General features: G+C 51.4%; 1 protein-coding gene across 3 annotated transcripts in view; it reads left to right on the plus strand.

Annotated features, from left to right (window-relative positions):
• LOC141048426 (class I histocompatibility antigen, F10 alpha chain-like) overlaps window positions 1-27,135 on the plus strand; it is a 281,467-nt gene that overhangs the window by 64,322 nt on the left and 190,010 nt on the right. For 2 of the 3 annotated variants that reach the window (XM_073543982.1, XM_073543983.1), the window contains exon 3: window positions 15,871-16,149. The exons of the other annotated variant lie outside the window; for it this stretch is intronic. In XM_073543982.1, the coding sequence (XP_073400083.1) occupies window positions 15,871-16,149 (279 nt within the window). The remainder of the gene's footprint in view (window positions 1-15,870; window positions 16,150-27,135) is intronic. 3 annotated transcript variants of the gene reach the window in all.

Raw genomic sequence — 27,135 nt, forward strand, 5'->3', positions numbered from 1 at the left:
GCTGAATATAGTGCATAATATTACCCGGGCAAAATTTAGAGACGCCACCTGGCGACTGAAATTGTTGTCGACTGCGATTACTACCTAAAAAATACAAAAAACCACTATGGAAAATAAACAAAGTGAATAAACAACAAACAATGCTGGAGCAGAGTCCTGTACTCCCATAATGAAGCAAACAAGGGGATACCATCACTGAGCCCAGTGTCCGGTATTGTTGGTAACTTGGAAGCTCCAATCAGCCGATTAATAGAAAAATACCAACTAGCAATAGATACGTTAAGATTCCTTTGCAGCAGACCCTTTGTGAGACCGTAGCCACTCCGCCGCTTCCACTGGATCTGTAAAAAAACAAAGTAGAACCCTCGTGGACCACCCGGAGCCGGGTAAATCATCGAGTACATAACATTCCTCTCCCGTAGATGTCTCTTGACCTCCGTAAACTGCGCCCGTTGTTTCTGGAGTTCCATAGAGAAGTCTGGGAAAATCAAGATCGTGGCATTGTTGAACTTGATAGGACTCTTTTGCCACGCCAGACGCAGAGCCACGTCTCTATCCCTGCAGTTGAGGGGACGCGCCAGAAAAGGTCTAGGTGGGGCTCCAGGAAGAAGAGGCCTAGTAGGGACCCTGTGAGCCCTTTCCACCGCAAAGATTGGGGAGAATTCGTCTCCCAAAGTGGTTTTAAGCCAATCTTCTAGGAATTGCTCCGGATGTTGTCCTTCTGAACGGTCCGGCAGACCAATAATTCGGATGTTATTCCAACACATTCTATTCTCCAGGTCATCTGCTTTTTGCCTCCACGCATTCATAGAGCCTGCCACTTTCGATAGTTTAGCTTCCATGGGAGTGATGGTGTCTTCTACCTGGGATACCCGCGTCTCCCCCTCCGTAATGCGGCCCTTCATGGCTTGCATGTCTTGTCGGAGGCGTCCCATCTCAGTGTACAAGTCCTCTATCTTCCCAGACAGAGACGTCCTGGTTAAGGAGATAGCCTGCATGAGTTGCTCAGACACCTTCTTAAGGGTTAATTCCTCTTGCTCGCTCTCCTCCACACCCTCAGAGAGGCGGTTCTTACGCTGAGCCTGTGAAGGATTATTTTTAAGTGATCTTGAGCCTTCAGCATGGTCTACTCTGGCATATTCCTTCAGCCTTTCAGCCGCCCCAGACCCCTTGGAACGACTCATTGCAGTAGCAGTAGGGCACAGCCGGATATCAAGAGACAGTGCACTCTGGAGTCCCTTAAATCAAGGCTATAGAAGGAGAAAGTTTATCAGAAGGTGACTGCAAGGTCCCAGGAGAAGTACAAACCTGCAGAGTCACACAGGGAGGCAATGTCCAGCCCTGAGCAGCAGACAAGGGCCCCTATAGCCCGGGGAGAGATCCACAGGACCCTACAGGGACAGCAGTCAGAGAGGGATCCAAGTCCCTACAGTAATGGTGCTGGCAGGCAGGTGATATCGCAAAGAGGGGGATGCAGGGCCCAATCTTTCAGGGCACACACACCGCTTGTCCCTCACAAGTGTTCAGGGTTTCTGCTCACCGTCCTCCAGCGCTGCAGCAAGGGAGCCCGGCGCTGCGTCTCTCACAGTCAGAGCGCGCGCCTCCAAGATGGCCGCCGCCCCGTGCAGGCCCCGCCGGCCGCCCCGGTCTTCACCGCCACAAGCCCTCAGGAGTCCAGCCCCGCTCTCCTGCGGGGGTCCAGGAGCGTCCCAGAGTCCGGAGGGGTCCGAAAATCCGCAGTTATGCCGCAGATGTAAGGGTCTGCTGGCCGGATATTATCAGGATGGCAAGAACTCTTGCCAAGCGCGTCCTCACTCCGTCGCTACATAGCCACGCCCCCCGGACGTTGCGGGTTTGACGCTGTGGATGTATGCAGCGTCCAACCCACAGCGTTTACAGACCGTGGGAACACACCCTAAGATGTGGAGAATCCACTGGTAAAAGCACACAAGTGTTTTAGTGAATTTCTGCAGGGAAACCGCATCATAAATGCACGTAATCTGCACATGACTATAAGAATGAAGATTCCTCAGAGCCAAATACCAGAAGTATCAAGAATAAAGCGGCTTTGTTTAGAGCGTGACGCCCCAAAAAGAGACAAAAATCGCAGCATAAAAAATGTGAGTAAAATACCATGAATGCAAATAAACTATAGGAACAACAAAAGCGCCATAGGGTCTTATCCGGGTTATTATTAGAAAAATTAGTAAAAATTCACTCACCATTTCTAGGAGAGGTTCAGGCATACAAGATCCGTAGTCAGCTTGCTGCACGTCCAAAGGTCAACACCGTGACCGCCAGAACTTCAGATTTGTATGGAATAAATTCATGGACTTAGGTGCGCTGCTTGACAAATTCACGCATCCAGGTTATGAGACCAATAACCATATATGTCATCCCCTGAGGACGAAGTGGTATACACGTCGAAACGCGTTGGGAAATAAACAGTTAATCTTTCTCATAACCTGGATTCGTGAATTTGTCAAGCAGTGCACCTAAGTCCATGAATTTATTCCATAAAAATCTAAAATACAATGAAAAAAATGCAAGTAACGTAATTTCCATAATCCAGAAAATCTGCAACATCAGAAACTCACCAAATCCTCCTGGTGTGACCGGAGCCGAGTGATGGCGTCTCGGTGTCCTGTGCGGTTTACATCAATCTTTGTGCCGCACTTCTATGGTGATAAGTTGACAAAACAGCATTTTTCTGTTGTTCCGGTCCTCACTGTGTGTAAATGTGACCATCTTATAGCTCATCTCATCCTGGACGAGGCCACAACAAATATGTGTTTCTGTTTTTACATAAAAGTTGCGTTTTTAATAAAAAACATTTTTCTGTTATTGTTTTGTGCTGTTTTCTCTCCTTTTCTCCTTGGTTCCCACTGTGGGGCCTCATTATTTTTCTCTCCGCTCACTGGTGTAAGACGCGGTAAGGCCGGTTTCACACTAGCGTGTGTGATGTGAGAAACTCGCACGAGTCTCTCGCATCAACACCCGGCGCTGCCGCCGGCACTCAGGACTGGAGCGTGCGGCTGCATAGAAATACATGCATAGAAATACATGCAGCCGCACGCTCCAGTCCGAGTCTCGGGTGTGGATGCGAGAGACTAGTGTGAGTTTCTCACATCACACACGCCAGTGTGATATCGGTCTTATGCTGATGTGCATCAGCCCGGTCAGTGTCACCTGACCCCCGTCCTGTACACCTTACTGATGGTGGGACCTCACAGGCCACCGTAGCTGTCAGACCCAGAGGTTGTTACTTGGAAACCATCACTCCTCACAATTAGGGGTGTCGGGGTGCCGAGTGGATGAAAGTGGGAGCCCCCTCCTTCTATTAACCATTTAGATGCTGTTGCTATTGACAGCAGAATCTATGGGGGATAAATGGCCATGACTGGTGCCAACACCGATGGTGTTTGTTTCTGCAGGGTGTCGGCCGTATTATACATCTAGAGCTGGGACATTTTGCCAAAAAAATACAATCTCAATTTGATCTATTTTTTTAAGTTGTAGACGATTTTCATTTTTAATCTGTATTTTTTATTTTTGTTCTTTTAGCTGAGTCCAAATAAATGTAAAATACCCCCCTATAATTCCTTCCCGTGGGCTTCCTGACGTCTCCGTCTCCTCGGCTTCAGCAGTAACGAGTTATCACAGGAGATCACAGCCGCCGTCATCGGCTGATATAACACAATGTTGATAGGAAGAATTGGGGTATGTTCCCACGGTCAGTAAATGCTGCTGGTTGGACGCTTCATACCTTCAAGAAATTCACTTTCTGGCCTCCCTCTGGTTATTACTCAAGGTAGTGGAGCTGGTCAGATCGACAGAGGGGTTGCGAGTTCTCTTTCTGGGCTCCCTCTGGTGGTTACTGGAGGTAATGGAGCTGATCTGATTGACAGAGACTTGCCACCTGATAATGATGATGACGATTGGAGATCTGGGGTTTCAGATTGGGATTTAAGACAGCCGACTTCCTCTATCCCTGCTGGTGATTTGCTTCCTGTTCCTCCTGCGGTCTGATTTCTCCAGCTTTGTCCCTGCATGTTCAGCTAAGTGGTTTATTTGCTCTTCTGTTTGCATTTGATCTGGTTTTGTCTATCTCTTCTTGGTGCGGGTCAGCCAGCTCCGACTGGGGCTGTGCTGAATCACCGCCCAAATGTTACTGCTTGTGCCAGTTTGTTTTATCCCGTTAGATTGGTCTCTTTTTGCTCTGCTTTCAGAATATACCAGAGTGCTAATATAGTGGGGGGCGAAGTTGTGTGACTTCAGTGTTTTTTGCATCAGACATGTTGGACTTTTTGCAGGGTTTTTTGCGTGATTGCAGACAGTATCTTTCCTTTCCTGTCCAGTCAGTGTGGGCCCCATCATTTGCTCAGTCTATTTTCCTGCCTGTGTTTGTGTTTTCATCTTGTCTCACCGACAATATATGTTTGGGGGCTATCTATTCCTTTGGGGTCTGCTCTGGGGCAGTTTAGATTTCCCCTTTCTTGCTTTAGGCTTAGTTAGCTCTCCGGCTGTGTTGAGGCATCTAGGATCATTGTAGGTTCGCTCCACGTCTACTGCTAGTTGTGTGGATAGGATCAGGGGTCAGCAGCCAAGAAGTAATGCAGCCGGACGTCAGCAGAGTCCGCTGTATCTGGGGACAAAGAACGGCAATGTCTCCTGGTACAAAGAGGTCTCATCAGCCGGACCCCCACATTACAGAACCTTAATGTCTCCGGGTACACAGAGGTCTCATCACCCGGACCCCACATTACAGAACCGCAATGTCTCCGGATACACAGAGGTCTCATCAGCCGGACCCCCACATTACAGAACCTTAATGTCTCCGGGTACACAGAGGTGTCATCAGCTGGACCCCACATTACAGAACCGCAATGTCTCCAGTTACACAGAGGTCTCATCAGCCGGACCCCCACATTACAGAACCGCAATGTCTCCGGGTACACAGAGGTCTCATCAGCCGGACCCCCACATTAGAGCCGCAATGTGTCCGCTTACAGAGGTTTCATCAGCCGGACCCCACGTTCTTGTGTTCCTGTGGATCTGGATTATTGCTTTGTTTTCGTCCGATTCATTATTATTTTTATTATTGAGTGATGACAGAACAGAGGGTCTCTGAAGGTCGGATACAGGGTCCGAAAACTCCTCACCAAAATTTGCTGACCGAGCCGTTCTCTTATTGCCTTGTAGGATGTGTTCACACTGATGTTTGTGGAGCGGAAAATGCTGCAAAAACCACTGGAAAAAATGTTCAGAAGAAAGAACATAATTATGTAACAACAACTCGCTGTTCACATTGTGCAATAATCTCGTCAGTCTTTTCAGCTTCTTTTAAATGCTCAGAATTTCACAAGACGGCAAAGAAGATTGTAGATTCTCCAGGAAAAGTTCAATACTTACTGTAGACGTTAAAGGGAAGGATAAGGTGATATTTTTGCACTTTCTTCTGAGCATTTTGCCACAAATTATACAAGTTTTCTTTTCTTTATGGAGATCAAAAAACAATCAGGAAACAACCAAAAACAGAAGTAAAAGACGCTTTAGGTGCCACGATTTGACTGGCGAGTGGCCTGGGACCAAGGGGCACCTTTCCTGGCCCTAACACTAGTGGGCGCCCTGTTCCCCGGGATAATTCAGATGGCGAAGATGCCGAGGCCTCCACCTTGCTTTATCTCCTAGATCGGCCCTTCATCTGTCTCCTTCCCCCACACAGGGAAAAAACGGCGCTACTGTGTACCGCAGTGCACCACCCTGACAGACGGGAACAAAGACAAGGGTAAACTGAAAACTCCACACACACAAAATATACACTCACATATAACAGAGGAATTCACCAGGGTGTGTAGGGAGGGGGAAGAACGTAAAACAGGGAAGGATGAGGAATTTCCAAGCGTACAAACCAGACAGTAGTGGCTAATAAATTCCTCCAGCTCTCCTTCACACCAGCTTCTCCTCCAACTCCAAGATCATATAGCTATTGCTAACTCTGACAACGCCTTGGTAATCGAGCCCAGATTTTATAGGGAAGAGGAGTGGCTAACTGAGCACAGCTGAATGTAGTTTTCCAATATGGCCGATTAACCCCTGTTCTGCTGGAAGAAATAAACCACTTTAATACACTGGAGAAGTGCTTCTTCTCAGCGTAGTAGGAGCAACCAGACGCTGCGGTGTTCTGGCTCCGCTCCATTGCGGTAACCCCGTGACATTAGGTTCACAAAACTCCATGGACAAAAATCATTTTCTCAGGCGTCTTCTGCTAAAAAACAGTCAATTTTTAAACGGTGTAAAAGACATAGTGCGAACAGAACCATAAACTGGTCAGACTGGGGTGGGAGGAAAATCAGACAAGGGGCCAAGAATTCTCTTTATCACAGTTTATGGCCATAGAGTGAAAGCGGAAAACCAGAGGGGGCTGAGAACAGAAGTGGCCGATGTGAAGGGGTTAACCGAGACCTCTTCTGCACAGGAGAAATAACACTGGGAAAAGCGCACAGGCTAAATGCAGAAGTCGAAGGAAAGGGTTAACCCTCTTATAGGCAAAGGTGAAATGCTGAGTACATTGTATTACTCAGGGAAGGAGGCACAGGAGGAGAATGGAGGGGGCACAAGAAGGAGAAGAGGAGGTTGGGGAATGGAGGGTGCACAGGAAGGAGAAGAGGAGGTCGGGGAATGGAGGGGGCAAAAGAAGGAGAAAAGGTCAGCGAATGGAGGGGGCACAAGAAGGAGAAGAGGTCAGGGAATGGAGGGGGCACAGGAAGGAGAGGGGGAGGTCGGGGAATGGAGGGGGCACAGGAAGGAGAAGAGGAGGTCAAGGAATGGAGGGTGCACAGGAAGGAGAAGAGGAGGTCGGGGAATGGAGGGGGCAAAAGAAGGAGAAGAGGTCAGCGAATGGAGGGAGCACAAGAAGAAGAGGTCAGGGAATGGAGGGGGCACAGGAAGGAGAGGGGGAGGTCGGGGAATGGAGGGGGCACAGGAAGGAGAGGAGGAGGTCGGGGAATGGAGGGGGCACAGGAAGGAGAAGAGGAGGTCGGGGAATGGAGGGGGCACAGGAAGGAGAAGAGGAGGTCACCTCAGAATGGAGGGAGCACAGGAAGGAGAAGAGGAGGTCAGGGAATGGAGGGGGCACAAGAAGGAGAAGAGGTCAGCGAATGGAGGGGGCACAAGAAGGAGTAGAGGTCAGGGAATGGAGGGGGCACAGGAAGGAGAGGAGGAGGTCGGGGAATGGAGGGGGCACAAGAAGAAGAGGTCGGGGAATGGAGGGGGCACAGGAAGGAGAGGAGGAGGTTAGGGAATGGAGGGGGCAGGAAGGAGAAGAGGAGGTCAGGGAATGGAGGGGGCACAGGAAGGAGAAGAGGAGGTCACCTCAGAGAATGGAGGGGGCACAGGAAGGACAAAAGGAGGTCAGGGAATGGAGGGGGCACAAGAAGAGGAGGTCAGGGAATGGAGGGTGCACAAATGTCACGGGGGCTTAGTTCAACTAAGGCTGAAATACCCGGGGCCCCTGTGGTGTCCCTTTTACTAGGGGAAACCCTGTCTGACCCTCAACCCAGGGTTTTTGCTGAAGGTGCAAATGCCTGAGCCTCCGACCTTTCCTTATCTCCTGCTCAGCCCTGCACTTAACCCTCCACCCTCCACCCAGTGAGAAGTCACCACCAAAGCTCCCACACAAATAATGACAGACAGGGAGAACTTAAACTGCACTGCGCCGCACACACACAGGAATAAACAGTAATGTGAACAGGGCACAACTAAACACAAATATGGGAAGGAGAAAGGATAACGACGGATCATACGACACCAGATATGAATCTCTCTCTCTTGAACACCTCCACTCCAGACCGGAACCACTTGGTATGAAACACAAGCTATAATCGGCGACGCCCATAGGCCAGCATGACTATTTAAAGACCGTGGGCGTGACTAACCATCCAACCTGGTCTCCAGCAGGATTAACCCCCGAGAGCCTGAAGATCAGGCCGGCGCCACTGAGGCTATAGTGGCTGGAGGTGGAACTACCTCTGCCTGCCGGATGCTGTGGTGTGAACAGCGTCCGACATGACAGTACCCCGTCTTCTACGAGGGACCCCAGGGCCCTCAAGACTCATAGGACCCGGCTTGTCCGGATGACGACGGTGAAAAGAACTGACCAGCCGATCCGCATGTATGTCTGAGGCTGGAACCCAAGACCTCTCCTCTGGACCATACCCCCGCCAGTGCACCAAATACTGAAGAGTACGGCGTACTACTCGAGAGTCAACTACCTTGGCGACCTCGAACTCTAACTCGCCATCCACCATGACTGGAGGTGGCATCGGCGTCGTGTCCACCAAGCCTACCACCTTTTTCAATAAAGCCCTGTGAAACACGTTGTGTATCTTGTACACTGCGGGAAGTTCCAACCGATAAGCCACTGGGTTAATAATGGCAGAAATCCTAAAAGGCCCAATAAACCTTGGACCCAGTTTTAAAGAAGGGATTTTGAGTTTTATGTTCTTCGTAGCTAACCACACCCATTCACCCACACACAGGTCCGGACCTGGCACGCGTCTACTGTCAGCCACCCGTTTGTACCTGGCACTCATGCTCAACAAACGCTGTTTCACCCGCCTCCAGACTGATGACAATTGGGCTCCTAGCTGATCCTCCTCCGGGACACCCCCGGAGTCACCCTGACGTAAGGTACAAAACTGAGGATGTTGACCGTACACACAAAAGAATGGAGACTCTCCTGATGACTCTTGGCGGTGATTATTTAATGCGAATTCGGCCAGAGGAAGGAAAGTAGACCACTCCTCCTGGTTGTCGGACACAAAGCATCGTAAATACTGTTCTAGATTTTGGTTCATGCGCTCAGTTTGTCCATTAGACTGTGGATGAAACGCCGATGAATGTGACAACTTGATCCCCAACCTTGAGCAAAAAGCTTTCCAAAACCTCGCCACAAATTGCGTACCCCTATCAGATACTATGTCAGATGGTACTCCGTGGAGTCTGACCACCTCCTTCACAAATACCTGAGCCAACGTCTTAGCATTGGGCAAAGAGGACAACGCCACAAAATGCGCCATCTTTGAAAAACGGTCAACCACCACCAGGATGACCGTGTTCCCTGCCGAGGCTGGCAAGTCAGTGATAAAATCCATGGAGATTTCTGTCCATGGCCTATTGGGTACACCCAGAGGCTGTAGCGTGCCAGCAGGACGGGTTCGGGGTGACTTAGCCCTAGCGCACGTGATGCAAGCTGCCACGTACGAGACCACGTCCTGCCGGATTTTGGGCCACCAGAAACGACGCGATACCAGCTCTAAGGTGCCCTTCACCCCTGGGTGACCAGCCAGTACTGAATCGTGGTGTTCCTTCAACACCTTAGGCCGAAGATGCAGGGGTACAAATGATTTGTTGGCGGGAAGTCCTGGTGGTACCTCCTCTTGGGCCTCGGCAATCTCCGCCTCTACCTCAGTCGTGAGAGCCGAGACCACTACCCCTTTCTGGAGGATGGGTACCGGCTCTTCCCGAGGTTCTCCCCCCGGAAAACACCTAGACAAAGCATCCGCCTTGGTGTTTTTAGCCCCGGGACGGTACGTCACAAGAAAATTGAAACGAGTAAAAAACAATGCCCAGCGAGCCTGCCTAGGAGACAGACGCTTGGCCGACTCCAGGTAGAGCAGATTCTTATGGTCGGTGATAACTGTGACCTGGTGAGCCGCCCCCTCCAAGAAGTGTCGCCATTCCTCAAAAGCCAGTTTGATGGCCAACAACTCCCTGTTGCCGATATCATAATTCCGTTCGGCCGGCGACAGCTTCTTGGAGAAGTAGGCGCATGGATGCATCTCGCTCAAGGACGAGCCTTGAGACAGTACTGCCCCCACTCCCACCTCCGACGCATCAACCTCTACCACAAAAGGTTTAGACACGTCTGGTTGCACCAGAATGGGGGCTGAAGCAAAACTATTCTTCAGACGCTCAAATGCACGTATAGCCACCTCAGGCCAGTTCGCCAGATCGGCACCCTTTTTTGTCATGTCCGTGAGCGGTTTGGCGACAGTCGAAAAGTGTTTTATAAATTTCCTATAATAATTCGCAAACCCAAGGAACCGCTGGAGTGCTTTCAGACTCTCCGGCCTCTCCCATTGCAACACCGCTTGCACCTTAGCGGTGTCCATTTTAAAACCAGCTGCGGACACAATATATCCCAAAAAGGGCAACTCCTGGACAAAAAATAAACATTTTTCCAGCTTAGCATAGAGCTGGTTCTCCCGGAGCAACTGTAACACCTGCCTAACATGCTGCAAATGAGTGTCCCGATCGCTAGAATAAATGAGGATATCATCCAGGTATACAATCACAAATCTCCCCAGGACATGAGCAAAGACATCATTAATAAAATGTTGGAAAACGGCAGGTGCGGTGGTCAACCCAAACGGCATAACCAGACTCTCAAAATGACCCTCAGGAGTGTTAAACGCCGTCTTCCACTCATCCCCCTGACGGACCCTTATGAGGTTATACGCCCCCCTGAGGTCCAGCTTGGAAAACCATTTTGCCCCCGCTACCTGGTTGAACAAATCCGGGATCAACGGCATTGGGTAGGGATCACGGATAGTAATCTGGTTTAACTCTCGGAAATCCAGACACGGGCGTAACCCCCCATCTTTCTTCTTAATGAAGAAAAACCCCGCGGCTACAGGCGAGGACGAAGGCCGGATGTGACCTTTACTCAGACTCTCCGCGATGTAGTCTTTCAGAGCTTGTCTCTCAGGACCAGAAATATTAAACATCCTGGCCTTAGGTAATTTGGCCCCGGGTTTTAACCTAATAGCACAGTCATAGGCTCTATGTGGAGGCAGTTCTGAGCAACCCTTCTCAGAGAAAACATCCGCGAAATCCTGCAAAGCCTCCGGTAGGCTGGGCGTCACGGCGGACACACATGTGGCCAAGCAATTGTCTTGGCAGAAACCACTCCATTGTACTATGTCCTGAGTTTTCCAATCAATTACCGGGTTGTGCCTGGACAGCCATGGAAAACCCAGGACCATTTGAGCTGGGAGATTACGGAGGACCCTACATGTAACCGACTCAGAATGTAGGACCCCAATGTGGAGTTTCACCTCTGCCACAAACTCAGTAATCTCCCCTTGAGGGAGGGGAACAGCATTAATGGTCACCACCTGTATGGGGTGAGGAAGTTTTTCAATCTTAAACCCGGCGGTGTGTGCAAACTCCTCATCTATGAGATTGGTGGCGGAACCGCTATCCACAAACACTGATATAGGTAGCTCTCTGCCGGCGACAATAACCTTGGCAGGGAGCATACATTGAGATACCATCATGGAGGATATGCATACGCTCAGTTGGGTCTCCTCCATACCCTCTGAGCTTAACAGTTTTCCGCCGGTGTGACCCTCTTAGGTAGTACCGGGCAAACGTTAACATAATGACCACCTTTACCACAGTAGAAACATGCTCCGGACTTCCGGACTCCCGGAGCGCGAGGCTGAGCCTGTGCCACGCCAGCAATCTGCATAGGTTCAGGGGACTCATCTACTTCAACCACACCTGCACCTCTGTTTTCCCCCAGAGGTAGCGTCTCCTGTGCCCCCTGACGAAAACGGCGATCAATACGTATCACCAAACTCATGGCAGACTCCAATGATGCCGGAGTCTCATACATCAGGAGGGCTTGTTTCACCCTCCCTGATACCCCATGAATAAACTGGCTCCGCAGTGCTGGGTCATTCCACTGTGTGTCTACAGCCCAGCGGCGAAATTCCGAACAATAGTCTTCTGCCAAGCGCTCCCCCTGGCGGAGGGCGCGGATTTTAGATTCCGCTAGAGCCAGTCGGTCAGGGTCATCGTAAATGAGCCCGAGGGCAGAAAAAACATTATCGACCGAATGAAATGTAGCAGAGTCAGGTGGTAAGGAAAATGCCCATGCTTGGGGGTCACCACTCAGTAATGACAACACCAGCCCTACTCGCTGGGCCTCATTACCTGAGGATATTGGCCGCATGCGGAAGTATAATTTGCAGGCCTCCCGAAATACAACAAATTTGCTGCGATCGCCTGAAAATCGTTCTGGCAGCGGAAACTTCGGCTCTGCACCGATACCTGCAGATGCCGTTTGCACCTTTGCTACTACCAGGCCCTGCTGCTGAACTGCCCCATTCAACTCGGAGACCTGTATGGACAGCGCCGCCAACTGGCGGGTTATGGAATCTAATGGATCCATGGACTCCTGAAAAAATGTGGGCCGATTATAATGTCACGGGGGCTTAGTTCAACTAAGGCTGAAATACCCGGGGCCCCTGTGGTGTCCCTTTTACTAGGGGAAACCCTGTCTGACCCTCAACCCAGGGTTTTTGCTGAAGGTGCAAATGCCTGAGCCTCCGACCTTTCCTTATCTCCTGCTCAGCCCTGCACTTAACCCTCCACCCTCCACCCAGTGAGAAGTCACCACCAAAGCTCCCACACAAATAATGACAGACAGGGAGAACTTAAACTGCACTGCGCCGCACACACACAGGAATAAACAGTAATGTGAACAGGGCACAACTAAACACAAATATGGGAAGGAGAAAGGATAACGACGGATCATACGACACCAGATATGAATCTCTCTCTCTTGAACACCTCCACTCCAGACCGGAACCACTTGGTATGAAACACAAGCTATAATCGGCGACGCCCATAGGCCAGCATGACTATTTAAAGACCGTGGGCGTGACTAACCATCCAACCTGGTCTCCAGCAGGATTAACCCCCGAGAGCCTGAAGATCAGGCCGGCGCCACTGAGGCTATAGTGGCTGGAGGTGGAACTACCTCTGCCTGCCGGATGCTGTGGTGTGAACAGCGTCCGACATGACAACAGGAAGGAGGAGGTCGGGGAATGGAGGGGGCACAGGAAGGAGAGGAGGAGGTCGGGGAATGGAGGGGGCACAGGAAGGAGAAGAGGAGGTCCGGGAATGGAGGGGGCAGGAAGGAGAAGAGGAGGTCGGGGAATGGAGGGGGCACAGGAAGGAGAAGAGGAGGTCACCTCAGAGAATGGAGGGAGCACAGGAAGGAGAAGAGGAGGTCAGGGAATGGAGGGGCCACAAGAAGGAGAAGAGGTCAGCGAATGGAGGGGGCACAAGAAGGAGAAGAGGTCAGGGATTGGAGGGGGCACAGGAAGGAGAGGAGGAGGTCGGGGAATGGAGGGGGCACAAGAAGAAGAGGTCGAGGAATGGAGGGGGCACAGGAAGGAGAGGAGGAGGTCAGGGAATGGAGGGGGCAGGAAGGAGAAGAGGAGGTCAGGGAATGGAGGGGGCACAGGAAGGAGAAGAGGAGGTCACCTCAGAGAATGGAGGGGGCACAGGAAGGACAAAAGGAGGTCAGGGAATGGAGGGGGCACAAGAAGGAGAAGAGGAGGTCGGGGAATGGAGGGTGCACAGGAAGGAGGTCGGGGAATGGAGGGGGCACAGGAAGGAGAGGAGGAGGTCGGGGAATGGAGGGGGCACAGGAAGGAGAAGAGGAGGTCAGGGAATGGAGGGGGCAGGAAGGAGAAGAGGAGGTCGGGGAATGGAGGGGGCACAGGAAGGAGAAGAGGAGGTCACATCAGAGAATGGAGGCAGCACAGGAAGGAGAAGAGGAGGTCAGGGAATGGAGGGGGCACAAGAAGGAGAAGAGGTCAGGGAATGGAGGGGGCACAAGAAGGAGAAGAGGTCAGGGAATGGAGGGGGCACAGGAAGGAGAGGAGGAGGTCGGGGAATGGAGGGGGCACAAGAAGAAGAGGTCGGGGAATGGAGGGGGCACAGGAAGGAGAGGAGGAGGTCAGGGAATGGAGGGGGCAGGAAGGAGAAGAGGAGGTCAGGGAATGGAGGGGGCACAGGAAGGAGAAGAGGAGGTCACCTCAGAGAATGGAGGGGGCACAGGAAGGACAAAAGGAGGTCAGGGAATGGAGGGGGCACAAGAAGGAGAAGAGGAGGTCGGGGAATGGAGGGTGCACAGGAAGGAGGAGGTCGGGGAATGGAGGGGGCACAGGAAGGAGAGGAGGAGGTCGGGGAATGGAGGGGGCACAGGAAGGAGAAGAGGAGGTCAGGGAATGGAGGGGGCAGGAAGGAGAAGAGGAGGTCAGGGAATGGAGGGGGCAGGAAGGAGAAGAGGAGGTCGGGGAATGGAGGGGGCACAGGAAGGAGAAGAGGAGGTCACATCAGAGAATGGAGGCAGCACAGGAAGGAGAAGAGGAGGTCAGGGAATGGAGGGGGCACAAGAAGGAGAAGAGGTCAGGGAATGGAGGGGGCACAAGAAGGAGAAGAGGTCAGGGAATGGAGGGGGCACAGGAAGGAGAAGAGGAGGTCGGGGAATGGAGGTGGCACAGGAAGGAGAGGAGGAGGTCAGGGAATGGAGGGGGCAGGAAGGAGAAGAGGAGGTCAGGAAATGGAGGGGGCACAGGAAGTAGAAGAGGAGGTCACCTCAGAGAATGGAGGGGGCACAGGAAGGACAAAAGGAGGTCAGGGAATGGAGGGGGAACAAGAAGGAGAAGAGGAGGTCGGGGAACGGAGGGTGCACAGGAAGGAGGAGGTCGGGGAATGGAGGGGGCACAAGAAGGAGAAGAGGAGGTTGGGGAATGGAGGGTGCACAGGAAGGAGAAGAGGAGGTCGGGGAATGGAGGGTGCATAGGTACGAGAGGAGGTCAGGGAATGGAGGGGGCAGAGGAAGAAGAGCAGATCGGGGAATGGAGGGGGCACAGGGGAAGGAGCTGCACACAGAGGACATTAATGGGGTTTCCTGCTGAGCCGAGTGTCCCCAGGGTTACTGAGTTCCGAGCTGACAGACGGGAGATGTCGCAGGGAGACGCAGCAGTTACTTATCCGGCTGCTCGGGGGTTAACCGGTGTGCGGGGAGGAGCGTGCACAGCAGGTGACTGACAGCTGCACAGCGCGTACAGATCCGTCTCCTCCAGGACCTGCTCTGTCTGCTGCCTGGTCACGTGCAGCAGCTTCGGACACATCACCGCTCCGCAGGCGGCCCCCGCTGATGACAGACAGCTCTACTGTCCAATCACAGCTCAGCAGCCCCGCTCCCACCAATGGTAAGACAGCGCTGCGTGTGGGCGGGGCAAATGCTCTTATCAGATGAGACTCGCTGGCGCCCTAAGGCCTGTTTCACACTTCCGTTTTTTCTGTCAGTTAAAATCCGCCAAAATAGCGGAAAACGGATCCGCAGGCGGACTGAAAGAAACGGGGGTCAGCGGATCGGCGGATGAGAGAGAGAGAATTTTATCCAGCAACCAGACAGAAATGTGGGTTAAATCCAGAAATAGCGGATCTGGACACCAAAAAAACGTTACATGCTCCGTCCGGGCCGCTGAGCGGACGCCAAAATCTTGGTGGATCTGTACAAAAGCGGATTGAACGGACGACTATCCGTCAACATCCGCCGATAATGCAAGTCTGAGGAAAAAACGGATCCGCTAAGAGAAATGGCGGATCCGTTTTTTTTTTCAAATCGGTGGATCTTTACTGATGGAGACAAACGGAAGTGTGAAACAGTATTCTCCGCCCCATATACATCCGCCGCCCTCTCCGCTTCTGCCGCCGGGGGCGCTGTATCCTCGGGGCCGTAGAAGGCGGCGATAAAGAATAAGAGCCAGTAATGTCCGCGGTAAATGGCGCACAGGTCACTGAGGGGTCACACGGTCTCATGTAGTGACGTCAGACTGTGGTCGGTGCCCGATGTCTCCGCTGCTCTACAATATCTGTGGCCGATCACACACATCAGATATCGGGGATTATGGAAACACCGGGCACATTCATCACTGGATCGTCAGGATCTTCAGGCTGATCTCTGCGCTGTGTAACATGTTCCTGTCTTGTCTGCAGGTCTCCATATTGTGCAGTGGATGTACGGCTGTGAGCTGAGAGATGACGGCGGGATCACTGGGTACGTGCAGTACGGATATGATGGGAGAGAGTTCATGGCCCTGGACACACAGACGTGGACATATGTCCCCACCATGGCCCAGGCTCAGATCACCGCACAGAGATGGAACAGCCCAGAGGAACTATGGGGGGAGAGAGACAAGAATTATATAGAGAATATCTGTATAGAATATCTACAGAAATATGTGGAGAACGGGAGAGAAGATCTGGAGAGGAGAGGTGAGCGCTCATCTTCATCACTAGTGATGTGTCGTTCGTGAACGATCCGATACAAAGAGCCGGCTCCCTGCTGTGAACGAAATGAGCCGGCTCTGCAGGGTGAACGAGCCGTTTTTTTTTTTTCCTGGCGCCTCAGCAGTATCAGCCCCAGCTTACCGAAGCCTGACTGTGACTCATCTGGGGGAGGAGCGGTCAGGAGAGGAGGAGCTGTGGATAAATGCGGGGGAGTTAACCCTTCAGTCCCAAATCTATCCTGCCAGCTCCTCCATGGCACATATAGTGTGTGACTGTGTGTGAGAGGAGGGACGCAGCAGCTTGTCATCATCATCATTATCTGCAGTGAGCTGTGCGTTACCTTTAGTCCGGTATAAAGCTGCACTCTCCTGGCCCCTCCTCCGTGGCGTATACATACAGTATATGGTGTGTGCAGGAGGACAGGCTCCGCCCATTGCTTGGTATATCATCGTCTTCTCATAGTGTTAGGCCGGGTTCACACTGCGTTTATGGCCCTGCGCTCAGCGGGATCGTTACATAGCGGCACTGACGCTGTAACGGAGGAGGTAACGCCCCCACTGGCCGCAATGCTACTAGCGCATCCAAAATCGGCCTGATGCGTTACTTCATGACGCCCCCTGGAGAGCGGTCTGCAGCATTTGTGGGGCCGCCATGAAGTAACGCATCAGGCCGATTTTGGATGCGTTAGTATCATTGCGGCCAGTGGGGGCGTTACCTCCTCCGTTACAGCGTCAGCGCCGCTATGTAACGATCCCGTTGAGCGCAGGGCCAGGAGGATTCAGGACGACACTGCAGGGAGGAGGAGAGACGGCGGCAGGTGTTGCTGCTAACGGCTCACACTCACTGGTGAGAGACGCACGGGATTCTCGTGTGAGTCTCTCGCATGGAAACCCGGCCCTGCCGCCAGCACTCGGACCGGAGCGTGCGGTTACATGTATTTCTATGCAGTCACGCCCTCCGGTCCGAGTGCCGGCGGCAGTGCCAGGTTTCCATGCAAGAGACTCGCACAGGAATCGTCCGAGTCTCTCACTAGTGAGTGTGAGCCCTAAGGGTGGGGGAAGTAATATAAAGTGATTTTAGGCAAAACCTGTGCAGAGATCTAGGTCCAGCCCCTATCATTATATAGGGTGACGCTGGTGTCACACTTGCATATTTTGGATGCACACGGATCCGTTTCTGTCTCCATTGACTTTCAGTGGTGACGGATGGGACTGTGCATCCAGTTGTCACCGTTTTCCCACAGATCCGCATGTCTGCATATTTATCAGATGCACAAAAATGCAACTTGTTGCAGTTTTGTGTCATCTGAAAAACACGCAGGCGCAGGGAGACGCACGGATCCGCGGCTACACGTCTGGAATTAACATGGAGCTCTATGGAGCACGGATCCAAGACAACACGGGTCCATGTGCTTCCGTGTGCAGGGATCCGTTCAGCGGCACTGAGCATGCTCGGAAGCGAGGGATGTGCTGTATGGGACCAGTCTGCAGACATAATATAGACTATGTCCGCATGCTGCTCTGTCATACAGGGATCTTTCCTGCCTCACTAGAAGGGCTTGTGCCCTGTATTACAGTGTGGTAATGATAATACAATGTATTGGGAGCATGCATGGGGGCTCCTGGTTAGGGGCTGCATGAGTGGGGCTGCGTTCACACTAGTGCAGGGGCGGACATAGACTGTAGTGGGCCCCTGTGCAAGAAATTTTTCAGGCCCCCCCCCCCCCCCCCCCCTTCATAGGGCAACAAAGTTATTTGCTATTTGTTATCTAATATTGAGTCTATGCAGGGCTGGATATAATATCTGTATAGAATATAATGTAAACCCCCCATAGAATATAATGCAGTCCCCCCTCATATACTATAATGCAGCCCCTCCATAGAATATATGGCAACCCCCTCATAGGATATAATGCAGCCCCTTATATAGTATAATGTAGCCCCTCCATAGAATATAATGCAACCCCCATAGAATATAATAAATATAATACAGCCCCCTATAGAATATAATACAGCCCACCTCCCCATAGAATATAATGTAGCCCCCCTCCCATATTATATAACAGCCTCCCCTTATAGAATATAATGTAAAATGTACCCCCATGGTATATAACACAGCCGCATAGTGTATAGCCCAGCAACACATGGTATACAACCCACCATGGTATATAGCCCACCATGGTATAATACAGCACAGCTTGGGATATAGCCCCCCAGCATGGTATATAGCCCCCCCAGCATGGTATTATATAGCCCCCCAGCATGGTATAATACAGCCCAGCATGGTATATAGCCCACCCAGCATGGTATAATACAGCCCAGCATGGTATATAGCCCCCCCAGCATGGTATAATACAGCACAGCTTGGTATATAGCCCCCCAGCATGGTATAATACAGCACAGCTTGGTATATAGCCCCCCACGCATGGTATAATACAGCCCATCATGGTATATAGCCCCCCCAGCATGGTATAATACAGCCCAGCATGGTATGATACAGCCCAGCATGGTATATAGCCCCCCCCAGCATGGTATAATACAGCCCAGCATGGTATATAGCCCCCCCCAGCATGGTATAATACAGCCCACCATGGTATATAGCCCCCCAGCATGGTATAATACAGCCCAGCATGGTATATAGCCCCCCAGCATGGTATAATACAGCCCAGCATGGTATATACCCCCCCAGCATGGTATAATACAGCCCAGCATGGTATATAGCCCCCCCAGCATGGTATAATACAGCCCAGCATGGTATATAGCCCCCCCAGCATGGTATAATACAACCCAGCATTGTATATAGCCCCCCCAGCATGATATGATACAGCCCAATAGTGTTTTGGTACGGTGCGTTGTGATGTGTAGCAATCCTGACGCATCCTGATCCAGATTAGATCCCTATACTTAACATACAAAACACCAAAAAGAGCCGAACATCCCATCACTACTCATAACAGCTCCGTTGTCCGCGCTCCGTCCTGTCACCTCTGTGTGATTTATGGTCAGCCTTGTACTTGTAGTCCCCCCTGTCCCCGGCACTGAATCCCCCCATAATCATCCTGATACTGGACTGCATTCTTATTCTGGACTATCTTATCCAGGATAAAATGTCCAGGGAAACGAATTTCCACAACTCTAGCATTCAGAGGATAAAAATGGATCCTTCTCTCTGAAATGCAGCCTTTTCACCATCATGTCTATACCGGAACTGACCTGTCCAGCTCCTGTTCTTCCCCCCACCCCCTTCCTTGTCCAGGGGTAGTCCAACAAGTTGCCTCCCAGAGGAGAACAAAAGGCCTTAGGGATTAATGCACTACAGGGGGTCATCAAGAGACAGATACAGTGAGGCTGTAGGCTTACAATGTAATAAGAAAAACACTATGAAAATAGCTGGAATTGTTAAAAATAGGAATATACAAAAAATGACATCCACATAACATATCACACCATCACAACCTCTCCCCCCCATAATAAGTGAGCACGCCATGAGGTCTACACAGAACTCTGGCCTGCTCACTTTAGTCCATATTGCTCAGTTATTTATAGTTCCTTGTACAGTGGCAGGGGTAGGTCGGCCTGGGGAGCCTGTGGTTCTTCTTGTTGAGACAGTCCATCGGCGTTCTGGTGTTGGCTTCCTCGCTTGTATTGGATGGAGAAGCTGTAGGGTTGTAAGGACAAGCTCCACCGCAGCAATCTTCCATTGTCCCCTGATACGCGGTTCAGCCATGTGAGGGGGTTGTGGTCTCTAACAATTGTAAAGTCTCTGCCATACAAGTAGGGCTGCAATTTTTTTAGCGCCCATACGATGGCAAGGCACTCCTTTTCAATAGTGGCATAGGCAACTTCCCGATCCAGTAGTTTCCTACTGGCAAAAGCAACAGGATGTTCTTCTCCGGCGGCGTTCACTTGGCTAAGTACTGCCCCAATCCCAAAGGTGGATGCATCTGTCTGCACGAGGAACCTGCGTTTATAATCCGGGGCAGCCAAGACAGGAGCAGTGACGAGGGCAGTCTTTAACGCTGAAAAGGCATCCTCGCATGCCGTCGTCCACGTCACATTCCTAGGCATGTTCTTGCGGGTCAGGTCGGTTAGGGGCTTGGCCAAGGTGCTGAAGTTAGAAACAAATTTGCAATAGTAACCAGCAGTTCCTAAAAATGCAAGTACCTGCTTTTTAGTCTGGGGTCTACACCAGTTGCTAATGGCTTCCACCTTGGCAGGCTCAGGCCTTAGTGTCCCACCCCCTACTCTATGCCCGAGGTACTGCACCTCAGCCATCCCTATTTGGCACTTATCAGGGCGAATGGTCAGTCCTGCAGTAAGGATACAGTCCAGCACTATGCCCAAGTGTTTAAGATGTTCCTCCCAGGTTGTGCTAAAAATGGCAATGTCGTCTAAGTAAGCACAGGCAAAGTCCTGACATTGTTGTAACAGTCGATCCACCAGTCTCTGGAAAGTAGTGGGGGCAGTTTTCATCCCAAAGGGCATTCCCAGGAACTCATAAAGCCCAAATGGAGTAATGAAGGCTGAGCGCTCCCGAGCGTCCTCCGTTAGGGGTATCTGCCAGTACCCCTTGCTCAAGTCTAACGTGGTCACAAATTGGGCACAGGCCAGACGATCCAATAGATCATCAATCCTGGGCATGGGATAAGCATCACTCTTGGTGGCATCATTTAGTCGTCTGTAATCAACGCAGAATCGTGTTGTACCATCCTTCTTGGGGACCAGGACGACAGGAGAGGCCCAAGAACTGTGAGATGGCTGAATAACTCCCAGTTGTTTCATCTCCTCCAGTTCGTTCTTTATCATGCCTTGAACAGCCTCTGGAACCCGGTAGGCAGCCTGCTGGATGGGGCGTTGTCCGGGGGTTTCCACATGGTGACTGGTGAGAGTAGTCTTCCCCGGCTTTGAGGAGAAAGCAGCAGCCCTTGGCCTTAGTACGGTGACAATATCGTCCTTTTGTATATCCGATAAATGGGAGCCCAGGGGCACTTGTTCCAGTGATCCTCCCGCTTGGGCAACCTGGAGGAGATCTGGGAGATACTCGTCGTCGGCGATATCACTAGGGGGGTGGCAGACAGCTAGAACAGGCAGAGATCGGTCGTGGTAGTCTTTCAGCATGTTAATGTGGACGGTTTTCTGTCGTCGACCACTAGAGTCCAGGGCAATAACATAGTTAGTGTCATTAATTTTCTTGACAACCTGATAAGGGCCTTCCCACACTGCTTGAAGCTTGTTGGCAGGGGAAGCAGTAATCATGAGCACTTGCTGTCCTTCTATAAATTCCCGGTTCCTGGCATTACGGTCATACCAGGTTTTTTGTCTGGACTGGGCCATTCGCTGATGTTCTTTAGCGAAGGTAGCTAGCTGGGCGAGACGGTCTCTGAGCTCTAGAACATAGGGAACGATGGGCATTCCGGTATCTGAGATGTCTCCCTCCAAATGTTCTTTCAGAAGAGTGAGAGGCCCACGGACCTTCCGGCTAAACAGTAGTTCGAAAGGAGAGAACCCTGTGGACTCCAGGGGAACCTCCCGATAGGCGAAGAGGAGATGTGGCAGGTACTTTTCCCAGTCTTTTTCAACGTCAACAAAAGCCCTCAGCATATTTTTTAGGGTTCCATTAAAGCGTTCACATAGTCCGTTGGTCTGCGGGTGGTATGGGGTGGTGCGAATGGCTCGAACACCACAGGTATGCCATAGGGACTGGACCAGATCTGACATGAACTGAGTGCCTTGATCCGATAATATTTCACTAGGAAACCCTACCCGGGTAAAGATGGTAACAAGGGCCTCGGCTACCTTTACTGCTGTAATACTGGACAGGGCCACAGTTTCAGGATACCTAGTGGCATAATCCACCACGGTCAGGATATATTTTTTCCCTGACCTGCTGGGGTGGGCCAGAGGACCTATGATGTCGACGGCTACACGTTGAAATGGTTCCTCAATTATGGGCAGGGATTGCAGGGGTACCATATGTCGAGCTCCTGGATGCCGCATTCGCTGGCACACATCACAGGTGCGGCAATAATGGGCTACCGACTGTGAGACGCCCGGCCAGTAAAAACTTTGGGTGAGTCTCTTTTCAGTCCTTTTTCTCCCTTGATGCCCAGCCAAGGGGATGTCATGGGCCAGTTGAAGTAGCTGTGCCCTGTACTTCTGAGGGACAATGAGTTGTCTGGTTGTTGCGTCAGGGTTGCCCTGGTCACTGCCCTTTGTTACACGATAATACAGTCCGTTTTCTCGAGTGAAGCCATCCCCATTATCTCCCATGTGCCCAGTTTCTGCCTTTCGCCTAAGGGCTGCTAAGGTAGTGTCACCCTCTATTTCTCTCCTAATCTCCTCTCTGTCTCAAGACTCTCCCAATGTAGTAGCAGCGAAAGTATTGCTTACCGACTCTGATGCGGTTCGTGGTGGTTGCTCCCCGGTGGGGTCCGGATGACGTAGTGCTTGAAGGGCCTGTAGTCGGGTGACTGCTCCCACAAATTGGCACTGTAACTCCCCAATGTCTTTCCCAAGGAGGATATCTGCAGGAAGTCCTCCCATAACTCCAATCCAACACAGTTTTTCTCCACAACCATAATCCAAACGCACAGAAGCTCGCTGTATATATTTGCGGGCACCGCCCGCCAGGACAATGGGAAATCCCGGACCCTGGTAAATTGCCTCGGGTTGGACCACACGGGGGTCAGCGATAGTCAAGAATGCCCCCATGTCTCTAAATCCTAACACTTTGTATCCATCAATAAAGACATCCTGCAGGTGGCGTTGCCGTTGCTCTGAGTAGCTAAAGGACAGAGGCCGGAGTCCGTACACTCCAGGAGGGGTATCTATGGTGCCTTGGTCGGTGGTCCACTCTGGTGGGGGAATGTACAAGATGCACTGGACGAGGTAGGGCTGCGTGGGGCTCCCTCCGAATCCTGGAGGGACTGCCAGACTGCAAATGTCCAGGTTGCCCACACCCATAACACCTCCTCTCTGTGATACCCCCAGGTCATGGTCGGAACTGTTGGGGCCTAGGATTGTGAGGTGTGATTGTCATCGGCTTGCGACTAGGTGGAAGGGCAGATATAATTGGAGGGGGACGGGGCGCGGGAGCAGGCCGTGGTTCATTGTCCAGAAGCCTCCTCCATTGCGGCCGGATAGTAAGGGCTTCATCGGCCAGGGCTGCAGCTCTATCCACGGTACACGGCGTGCGCTCCCGGACCCATTCCCGTACCTCTGCAGGGCACTTGGCAAGAAATTGTTCTATAAGGAACGCCTGTATAACATCTTCCACAGTAAAGGCGTTTTCTGCTTCCAGCCATCTCCGACATGCCTCGGACATCTTATGTGCATACATCCTAAACGATCCCCCCATGGTGCATGGGAGGTCTCGGAACTTGACCCTATATGAGTCTGGGGTGATAGCATGGTAATCCAGGATAGTCCGCTTTACAATGTTATAATCCCGGTTCCGCAGTGCATCAATGGTTCGGTAAGCCTCCGCCATGCTTCCGTTCAGGAGCCCCACTAACAAACGCATCCAGCTAGAGTGGGGCACCTCCATCACAGCACACTGCTGCTCAAAGTCTTTGAAGAACCCCTCCACATCTCCAGAAGCCTCATCAAATGGCTTAAACTCTGTCCGGGTGATCCGTACAGGCTCCCGGATTGTTGGGGTTACACTGCACATTGCGTTACTCCCTTTTTCAAGCTCCATTGCTTCCTGTCTCCGCTGTGCCCGGCGGGCAGCCTCCTCCTTGTACTCCTGAGAGACGCCGGGGCCCAGAACCGCCATCTCTTCTTCATACCACACCAACCACTGGCTTTTCTGGATGGGGATCCCTGTCTCCAGTGCTCGTCCTTCAGACATCTGGGAGGAGGTGGCCGGGCTAGCGCCCACCAGTAGATCGATTAAGGCCTCTTTAGTCAGTCCCTGGTAGTTCAGGCCCAGGTCTCTGGCTCTTTCCTGTAAACTGCATACAGTCCAATTTCTGTACTCACTCTGTGGGTGGTTCTCCATTTGGTTACGCTCTGTTGATCCCACTGCTGCCACCAGTTGTCACGGGGTCCTTCTCTGGTATCACACCATCAACAGAGCAAGCGAAGAGTGAACAATTCCAAGACCTTTATTCAGGCAAAAATACGAAAAGGTCCATATTCAGTCCACCACACAAAGGATAAGATAGTCCAGAATAAGAATGCAGTCCAGTATCAGGATAAAATGTCCAGGGAAACGAGATTCCAAAACTCTAGCACCAGAGGATAAAAATGGGTCCTTCTCTCTGAAATGCAGCCTTTTCACCATCATGTCTATACCGGAACTGACCTGTCCAACTCCTGTTCTTCCCCCCACCCCCTTCCTTGTCCAGGGGTAGTCCAACAAGTTGCCTCCCAGAGGAGAACAAAAGGCCTTAGGGATTAATGCACTACAGGGGGTCATCAAGAGACAGATACAGTGAGGCTGTAGACTTACAATGTAATAAGAAAAACACTATGAAAATAGCTGGAATTGTTAAAAATAGGAATATACAAAAAATGACATCCACATAACATATCACACCAGTAGTCCCCTCTGTCCCCGGCGCTGAATCCCCCCCATACAGGTAATAAGCCCCGGTCACCTCTGTGTGATGTGTGATTTATGGTCCGCCTTGTACTTGTAGTCCCCTCTGTCCCCGACACTGAATCCCCCCATATAGGTAATAAGCCCCTGTCACCTCTGTATGATGTGTGATTTATGGTCAGCCTTCTACTTGTAGTCCCCTCTGTCCCCGACACTGAATCCCCCCATACAGGTAATAAGCCTCTGTCACCTCTGTGTGATGTGTGATTTATGGTCAGCCTTGTACTTGTAGTCCCCTCTGTCCCCGACACTGAATCCTCCCATATAGGTAATAAGCCCCTGTCACCTCTGTGTGATTTATGGTCAGCCTTGTACTTGTAGTCCCCCCTGTCCCCGACACTGAATCCCCCCATACAGGTAATAAGCCTCTGTCACCTCTGTGTGATGTGTGATTTATGGTCAGCCTTGTACTTGTAGTCCCCTCTGTCCCCGGCACTGAATCCCCCCATATAGGTAATAAGCCCCTGTCACCTCTGTGTGATTTATGGTCAGCCTTATACTTGTAGTCCCCCCTGTCCCCGGCACTGAATCCCCCATATAGGTAATAAGCCCCTGTCACCTCTGTGTGATTTATGGTCAGCCTTGTACTTGTAGTCCCCCTGTCCCCAACACTGAATCCCCCATATAGGTAATAAGCCCCTGTCACCTCTGTGTGATTTATGGTCAGCCTTGTACTTGTAGTCCCCTCTGTCCCCGACACTGAATCCCCCATATAGGTAATAAGCCCCTGTCACCTCTGTGTGATTTATGGTCAGCCTTGTACTTGTAGTCCCCCCTGTCCCCAACACTGAATCCCCCATATAGGTAATAAGCCCCTGTCACCTCTGTGTGATTTATGGTCAGCCTTGTACTTGTAGTCCCCCCTGTCCCCGGCACTAAATCTCCCATATAGGTAATAAGCCCCTGTCACCTCTGTGTGATGTGTGATTTTTTGTCAGCCTTGTACTTGTAGTCCCCTCTGTCCCCGGCACTGAACCCCCAATATAGGTAATAAGCCCCTGTCACCCCTGTGTGATGTGTGATTCATGGTCAGCCTTGTACTTGTAGTCCCCTCTGTCCCCGACACTAAATCCCCCATATAGGTAATAAGCCCCTGTCACCCCTGTGTGATGTGTGATTCATGGTCAGCCTTGTACTTGTAGTCCCCTCTGTCCCCGACACTGAATCCCCCCATATAGGTAATAAGCCCCTGTCACCTCTGTGTGATGTGTGATTTATGGTCAGCCTTGTACTTGTAGTCCCCTCTGTCCCCGGCACTGAATCCCCCCCATATAGGTAATAAGCCCCTGTCACCCCTGTGTGATGTGTGATTCATGGTCAGCCTTGTACTTGTAGTCCCCTCTGTCCCCGACACTAAATCCCCCCATATAGGTAATAAGCCCTGTCACCTCTGTGTGATGTGTGATTTATGGTCAGCCTTGTACTTGTAGTCCCCTCTGTCCCCGGCACTGAACCCCCCCCCATATAGGTAATAAGCCCCTGTCTCCTCTGTGTGATGTGTGAATTATGGTCAGCCTTGAACTTGTAGTCCCCTCTGTCCCCGGCACTGAATCCCCCATATAGGTAATAAGCCCCTGTCACCCCTGTGTGATGTGTGATTTATGGTCAGCCTTGTACTTGTAGTCCCCTCTGTCACCAGCACTGAATCCCCAAATGTAGGTAATAAGCCCCCTGTCACCTCTGTGTGATGTGTGATTTATGGTCAGCCTTGTACTTGTAGTCCCCTCTGTCCCCAGCACTGAATCCCCCTTATAGGTAATAAGCCCTGTCACCTCTGTGTGATGTGTGATTTATGGTCAGCCTTGTACTTGTAGTCCCCTCTGTCCCCGGCACTGAATCCCCCATATAGGTAATAATCCCTGTCACCTCTGTGTGATGTGTGATTTATGGTCAGCCTTGTACTTGTAGTCCCCTCTGTCCCCGGCACTGAATCCCCCATATAGGTAATAATCCCTGTCACCTCTGTGTGATGTGTGAGTTATGGTCAGCCTTGTACTTGTAGTCCCCTCTGTCCCCGGCACTGAATCCCCCATATAGGTAATAATCCCTGTCACCTCTGTGTGATGTGTGATTTATGGTCAGCCTTGTACTTGTAGTCCCCTCTGTCCCCGGCACTGAATCCCCCCATATAGGTAATAAGCCCCTGTCACCTCTGTGTGATTTATGGTCAGCCTTATACTTGTAGTCCCCCCTGTCCCCGGCACTGAATCCCCCATATAGGTAATAAGCCCCTGTCACCTCTGTGTGATTTATGGTCAGCCTTGTACTTGTAGTCCCCCTGTCCCCAACACTGAATCCCCCATATAGGTAATAAGCCCCTGTCACCTCTGTGTGATTTATGGTCAGCCTTGTACTTGTAGTCCCCCC

Source organism: Dendrobates tinctorius, unplaced genomic scaffold (assembly GCF_039654945.1).
Source record: "Dendrobates tinctorius isolate UK_male_01 unplaced genomic scaffold, ASM3965494v1 ptg000135l, whole genome shotgun sequence".
Lineage (NCBI taxonomy): Eukaryota > Metazoa > Chordata > Amphibia > Anura > Dendrobatidae > Dendrobates > Dendrobates tinctorius.